Raw genomic sequence first — 7,566 nt, 5'->3', positions numbered from 1 at the left:
AAGGTTTTTGGGAGGTCTCCAAAGAATTTGTATTAAGGAAACTGTGAATCTTGGAACTGGATTCATGCTGAAGTTTGCATTAAGTTTTTATAACTCCCGCCGAAATTAATTACCTATTCGCAAAAATGGAACCTGAAAATAAAATTATTTTAACATTATTGAATGGAACTGGTTATGTTTTCGAAGTGGAGGGTAAGTTGATCATAATAACTTCCCATTTGAATACTAATGTTTAAAAAATTCCTCCACAGATTACATGAAATTGCGTAGAGACCATCACATTGTGGGCTCCTTGGTGGGGACATGTACAACCCGAGGATGGTCAGCCAATGATTGTGGTATGTGCCCATTTCGATTCGATGTTTTCAAATTTTGTAATCTGCACATTATATTTCAGCAATGCCGGTGGAATTGACCCCATGGGAGACACGTTTATTGGTGGAGGAGAATTTGGCAATATTGGTTTCCAAAAAGACCTCCCTGTTGAAAGAGGAAACGGAAGAAGAACGTCAAAAATATCAAGAGGAGCTAGAACAACGTCTGTCACAACAAGAGGAAGCTTTGAAAGATGAAAAGCTGAAACAATCGCAGGGAAATATTGATAAAATAATGGCAGGAAAAAGGAAGAAACTGTTGAAGCAGGGTGTGCCAGAAAAAGGTGAGATGCAAAAAGAGTCTCTATTTAAGAATTAAAAACCACGAAGGCAAGCTGAATATCACGGAGTCTTCATAGATGGGATGATGGTCAGGGAGACGTTATGGACCAGCTAATGAATACGGAGTAATTATAGACGAGCTCAAAGCCAGCGAATCGTTGTCGATGTGCTCAAGGTCAGGGGGACTTCATAGACGAGTCGAAAGCCAGACGAACTGAAAGTCAGGGAGCCTTTATAGACGAGCTAAAGACAAGTTGGTGGCCGAGGAGTCATTACAGACGAGCTGAAGATCAGGATGTTTTTATAGACGAGTTGAAGGCCAAGGAGTCTTCATAAACGAGCTGAAGGCCAGTGATTCGTAACGGACGAACTGGAGGTCAGGAAGTTTTCATAGGCGAGCTGAAGACCAAGGAGTCTTTAACGAGAAGTTGAAGGCCAAGGATTCATTATAAACGAGCTTTATAGACGAGTTAGTGGCCCTGGAGTCCTTACAGACGAATTGAAGGCCAGGGTGTTTTATTAGGCGTAGAGGACGAGCTAAAGGGCAGGGTGTCCTTAGAGACGAGCTAAATGACAGGGAGTTTCAATAGACGAGATGAAGGCCGGCGAGTCCTTAGAGAAGAGCTGAAGGCCAAGGAGTCGAAACAGAGGAACTGAAGGCGAGGGGAAAGTCAGCGAGTCTTCATAGTCGTACTGAAGGCCAGATAGTCTTTATAGGTGAGCTGATGGCCACGGTATTTTCACAAACCGGCTGAAAGCCATGGAGTTATTGTAGACGAGCTAGAGGTCGACGGATCCTTATAGACCAGCTGAGGCCAGGGATTCATTATAAAGGGTCTGAAGGTCAGGGAGCTTTTATAGAAGAGCTGAAGCTCAGTCCGTCTTTATTGAGAAGCTGGAGCCTATTAAACCTTTAAAAAGATGACTAGCTCCATGTCTATGAACACGAACATCAGCTGCAGTTCTACAAAGGAAACCATCAGCTCCAGGTCTATAAACACGAACATCAGCCTTTATAAAGACAACAAGACCAACAGCTTCTGGTATATAAAGAAGACCATCAGCTGCAGGTCCATAAAGACGACCATCAGCTTCTGGTCTATAAAGACGACCATCAGCTTCTGGTCTATAAAGACGACCATCAGCTTCTGGTCTATAAAGATGGTCATCAGCTTCTAGTCTATAAAGACGACCATTAGCTTCTGGTGTATAAAGACGACCATCAGTTTCTGGTCTATAAAGACGACCATCACCATCTCTAGGCCTATATTAACGACCATCAGCTCCTGGTCTATACGAACGACCTCTATCTCATCTATAAAGACGACGTTCACCTCGTCTATAAAGTCGACCTTCAGCTGATCTATGAAGGCGACCTCCAACTCGTCTATAAAGACGACCTCCAAATCGCCTATAAAGACGACCTCATGCTTGTCTATAAAGACGACCTTCAGCTCGTCTATAAAGAGACCTCCAGATCGTCTATAAAGGCGACCTCCAGCTAGTCTTTAAAGACGACATCGTGCTCGTTTCAATTTCCTTTTCATGTTTTGCACTCATATATTATCTTCCTTTTCAGATATCAACTTGGATCCTCAGGAAATTCTCAAAGAAATCCGGCAGGGTCTCAAGTTTGAAAGGAAAAACGCTTTACTGGATATACCCTGCGCCCATCCGGAAATACATGGTAATACAAATACATTACTTTTTGATTAGCCACTCCAAATAACCATTTTTTTATGATCTAGAATCCCACCTTGTAACATTCTCCGACTCCGATACCTCATTAGAATACCAAGTGTTTCGTGATTTATGGTCACGGGGGAAATTTGTCACGTGTGGTGATGCTTTTGGTGCTGATTTCCTTATCTACCCTGGGGATCCCTTGCAATATCATGCTTCTCATGTTGTAATCCTGCTAGAGAATGGTACTATGAAGGCTTTGGAATTGGTGGCCAATGTCCGATTATCTGTGATGGTTAATAAATTGTGTATGGTGGCATATTTTGATGAGGATGACGATGATGATGAGGGTAGTGAGAGAGTAGTAGGACAACGTAAAATAATATATCAAACTATTACCTGGATGGGTGATAAGGACAAGGAGCGAAGGCTACACGGAAGTATGAATGTAAATGCTTCATGATAGTTTGGAATGAATGCTACAAAGAAATACATCGTGATTTATTGGAAAATAGTGAATGGATGGGGAGAAAAAATAGTCAAAATATAATACGATATTCCGGAAAACAAGAAGATGAAAGAATCGCAAATCTATTTGGATGAAATGGTGAGTCTTTTAAAGAAACACTATGATGTTGACCGGTAAAATGAAATAAAAAGAAAAAAATACCAACGATATTTCGGATCTTAATTATGGCTCTATTCTCATTACACCTTCCCATCATAAAATACTTTGTATTTTTTCGTCTATCACTTTATTATGATTGCAGCCAATAAAAACCCTCCCAATTTCAATTACCTTTGAAGAAAGAAATCACAAAACTCCTTGCGACAATCTAATTACCTCAACTTCAGATCATCAAAAATTACGACTCCCATTAAAAAATGACTTCTCTAGCAATACAGTAGCCAATGATCGAATCATTTAGAACATAATTTTTATGGTTTTCGATCATCCAGTACAACCTCCATACCTCTGCAAAACAACTTCGATTGATGATGTGTTGGGTTTGCAGCAGCATATGATGTTCAAATTTTATTAATCACAGCAATTTATTGTCATGGTGTGGTAGTGATAGTAAAAAAATCTGCTTCACTCATTCCCTTTCTCCTCTGATTTTTAATGGTGGTGGTGTTCGAATACATTTCAAGTTTTATAGACAATAAAAAATTTTCTGATATTGAGGGGAGTCACTTAGTAAGTTATGATTATTAGAAGAAGATTTTATGGACTTCTAGTTTTTACAGATTCCCTCAATTACTCGAAGTTATGATTTTAGCGGTTGGTTAATAGTATTCTGGCGTTAGCATTTATTGGTAGGTAGGGTAGCATTTTAGAGAGAATTATTGAAAAGGGGAGAATGATAGAAATTGTAGGACCTTAAAAATAATATTTAAAAACTGAACGCCTTTGGTAAAACGTCAAAAATAATTAAAACCCAGTAAGAAAAGTAGTAAAGTCTGGCTGGGCCGACTATATGATACCCTTCATCACTTGGGGTATATTATACATATGTATCCTTACAATTGCATGTCAATGTGCCCTCGAGGGAACGTGCTCATGTCTTTCTGGAACCTATGATAAATGTATTTTCATTTCGGCAGATTTATATGAAATCGGAAGAATATATATGTATATGTGGGAACTATATCTAAATCTGAACCGATTTTCATGAAAATTTGCACACATCATTCTAGACTCAATTTCGTACGTTATACGAAATTTCGTGCAAATCGAAGGATATATAGGGACTTTCCTGCACTATTTACTTAAAATCGGTCGAAAATATATATGAGAGCTATATCTAAATCTGAACCGATTTCATGAAACTTAGCACACATCATTCTAGGCTTAATTTAGTACGCTGTGCCAAATTTCGTGCAAATCGAAAGATATCTGGGGACTTTAGTGCACCATTTACCTTAAATCGGACGAAAATATATATGGGAGCTATATCTAAATCTTAACCAAATTTCACGAAACTTAGCACACATCATTCTAGACTTAATTCAGTACGCTCTGCCAAATTTCGTGCAAATCGAAAGATATTTGGGGACTTTGTTGCACCATTTACCTTAAATCGGCCGAAGATATATATGGGAGCTATATCTAAATTTGAGCCGATTTTTAGAAAACTTAGCACACATCATTCTAGGCTCAATTCAGTACGCTGTGCCAAATTTCGTGCAAATCGAAAGGTATATAGGTACTTTGGCACACCATTTACCTTAAATCGTAAGAAAATATATGTGGGAGCTATATCTAAATCTGGACCGATTTTTATGAAACTTAGCACACATCATTCTAGACTTAATTCAGTACGCTCTGCCAAATTTCGTGCAAATCGAAAGATATTTGGAGACTTAAGTGCACCATTTACCTTAAATCGGGCGAAAATATATATGGGAGCTATATCTAAATCTGAACCGATTTTTAGGAAACTTAGCACACCTCATTCTAGGCTCAATTTAGTACGCTGTGCCAAATTTCGTGCAAATCGAAAGAGATTTAGGGACTTTGGTACACTATTTACCTTAAATCGGACGAAAAAATATATGGGAGCTATATCAAAATCTGAACCGATTTTTCAATTTCCAATTTCAATAGGGTTCGTCCTTGGGCCAAATGAATGAGCTGTGTCAAATTTCATCCAAAGCCTTTTGTTGATCCTTCCAAATATAAAATTAAAAATGATGATCACTATCATCATTACGTCATTATGTTAATTTAACGAACTACCCGATTTTGGCAATTCACTTCGTTTTGAATTTTTTTTTTTTGCCGAAACCATTTCTAGCAATTTTCCAACTAATGGTCAATGCAATTTGACTTCCAAATAAATGCTGGGCAATGCAATGCGTAACTAACAGGCACTATCAAATCTCTGACACGACTACTTGCCAGGGACTCCTAAATGAATTCTGCAGATTTGAGTGACTGCTAGCCGGTGAGATGGGACGGGTGAGGGGACATAACCCAACATCATTGCTACAACAAGCATTAAGCATCATGTTCATGCCACAAACCAATGCAACACGTTGCCTGGCCTGCCACAAACCGTAACCAATACCCGCACACTTAGGAAGGCGAAGTTTGTTCATCGCAAAAGTCATGTCTGAAATTGATACTCTGTTTGACTTGCTAGGTAGCTGAGTTCAGTTCAGATCTTTGGGTTGTAGTTGTTGTTTTTGGTGTTCGCCTGCCTTTGGGGTCTAATTTCATTTATTACCATAAACGGTGGCATCGGCAATGCCGGCCATTTTCGGCTTGTCATGGCTTATTTAGGGAAAACATTTTAGCCCCGCAACAAGATGAACCTGCTGCTATGATGGGTGCTTTTTGATGGTTGTTCTGTTGATGTTCACAATCACGGCATCAATCCACATCAGCATCAGCATGGGAGTACTCATCATTATCAATGTCCAAAAAAATACTGCCACATCTATCGCGGATCATGCCTCTAAATATGGTCTTTATCGAATTGAATAACATTGGCGGAATCATTAATCTAACAATTTCGATAACGAAGGAGAAAAACGTTTCTCAATGAATCAACTACAATAGGCGTGGATTTTTTTAAAAATTATTTTTCATCAACTACAATACCTACTTAGCTGGCTTGTTACAGAACGGTTGTTCCATAAGCCCATCTTAAAAAAGATTTCCCTGATGGTATTTCCATCTAATTCGTGGCCTTCTCCTTCTACGGAAACCATTAGTAGGCTCGCTTATATATGCCTTTTGAGCTGGGTCATTCTCATTCATTTGCACAACATGGCCTAGCCATCGTAGTCGCTGCAGCTCAATGCGACTGACTATGTCGATGTCCGCGTATAAATTGTAAAGCTCGTGGTTCATTCGACGCCGATATTCACCGTCGACGCAGATCGGCCCGTAGATCTTTCGGAGAATTTTTCTTTCAAACACCCCAAGAGTTGTCTTGCGCAAGTATCCATGCTTCAGATCCATATAACAGCACGGCGGGTAATATCAGCGTCTTGTAAAGTGTGAGTTTGGTCTGGCGGGAGGTGGCCTTGTTCCTAAACTGCTTACTTACACCATAGTAGCATCTGTTGGCCATCACAATCCATCTTCGAATTTCAAAACTGATGCCATTCGTTTTATTTATGGCGTTAGCAAGGTATATAAAATCCCTAACTACCTCGAAGCTGTAGTTCTCAAGTTCCACAGTTGGTCCGAGTCTACTGGACGTCTTGCGCGTTGATACCATCAGCTTGGTCTTCTCGCAGTTTACTGCCAGACCCACTTTGGCAGACTCCTTCTCAATTTGTTCAAAGGTGGCTGTTACCGCTCGCAATGTTCGACCCATTATATCGATGTCATCGGCGTAGGCGAGTAACATGTGCCCGTGTGGTGTACAGAGTGCCATTTCTGTTCACCTTTGCGTCTCGTGTGACCTGTTCCAGCAGGATGTTAAAGAGATCACACGACAAGATGTAACCTTGTCTGAATCCTCGTTCAGTATTGAAAGGCTCCGATAGGTCCTTTCCGATTTTAACTGCTGATCTTGTGCCTGTTAAAGTTATCTTGCATAGCCGAATTAATTTTGCAGGAATGCCGAACGTAGACATGGCTTTAAACACCTCTGAACGGATAGAGTCGAGTCGAATGCGGATTTATAGTCGACGAATAGATGGTATGTGTCGATGTGTTTTTCGTGGGTCTTTTCCAGGATTTGGCGCAGAGTGAAAATATGGTCAATTGTGGATTTGCCAGGTCTGAATCCGCATTGGTATGGTCCAATAATGTCATTGACCATTGGCTTCAATCGTTCACACAGCACACTGGATAGCACTTTATATGCGATGGGAAGAAGGCTGATTCCTCTATAGTTGGCATATATCGTCTTGTCTCCTTTTTTTGTGCACGGGACACAGGATGCTGAGGTTCCAATCATTGAACATGCATTCTTCTAGCTAAATTGTACTAATCAGCTGGTGCATGCTCCTTACCAGCATCTGTCCACCAATATTGAATAGTTCGGCTGGTAACCCATCGGTACCTGCTGCTTTATTGTTCTTGAGCCGATTAATTGCTATTCTGACCTCATCTTGGCTAGGTGGTATCTATACCATCATCTCTTATTGGTTCTGGGGTATCTTCTTCACCACCACTATTACCAGATATCAGAAGTTTTTCAAAATACTCCTTCCAGATCCTCAACACGCTGTCTGTATCCGTTACCAGGTTTCCATCTTCAACTCT

General features: G+C 40.2%; 1 protein-coding gene across 1 annotated transcript; it reads left to right on the top strand.

The window, feature by feature from the left end:
* The first annotated feature begins 399 nt into the window (after positions 1-399).
* On the top strand, positions 400-2,802 carry LOC133334049 (tRNA-splicing endonuclease subunit Sen34-like). Its single transcript, XM_061542348.1, has 3 exons — positions 400-658; positions 2,236-2,343; positions 2,405-2,802. The coding sequence occupies exons 1-3, from the start codon at positions 400-402 to the stop codon at positions 2,800-2,802; spliced, it is 765 nt and encodes a 254-aa protein (XP_061398332.1).
* The last annotated feature ends 4,764 nt before the right edge of the window (positions 2,803-7,566 follow it).

The sequence above is a fragment of the Musca vetustissima genome, unplaced genomic scaffold, assembly GCF_032173495.1.
Source record: "Musca vetustissima isolate MV318-11 ecotype Yass unplaced genomic scaffold, APGP_CSIRO_Mvet_v1 utg574, whole genome shotgun sequence".
Classification (NCBI taxonomy): domain Eukaryota; kingdom Metazoa; phylum Arthropoda; class Insecta; order Diptera; family Muscidae; genus Musca; species Musca vetustissima.
This window is presented reverse-complemented; position numbering and strand designations above follow the sequence as displayed.

What these genes read in the sequence shown, in the direction of transcription:
- LOC133334049 (XM_061542348.1), top strand. Translation starts at nt 400, where the DNA reads ATGCCGGTGGAATTGACCCCATGGGAGACACGTTTATTGGTGGAGGAG. An exon ending in GCAGGGTGTGCCAGAAAAAG is followed by an intron (nt 659 to 2,235) that starts GTGAGATGCAAA and finishes CTTCCTTTTCAG; the next exon opens with ATATCAACTTGGATCCTCAG. An exon ending in CGCCCATCCGGAAATACATG is followed by an intron (nt 2,344 to 2,404) that starts GTAATACAAATA and finishes TTTATGATCTAG; the next exon opens with AATCCCACCTTGTAACATTC.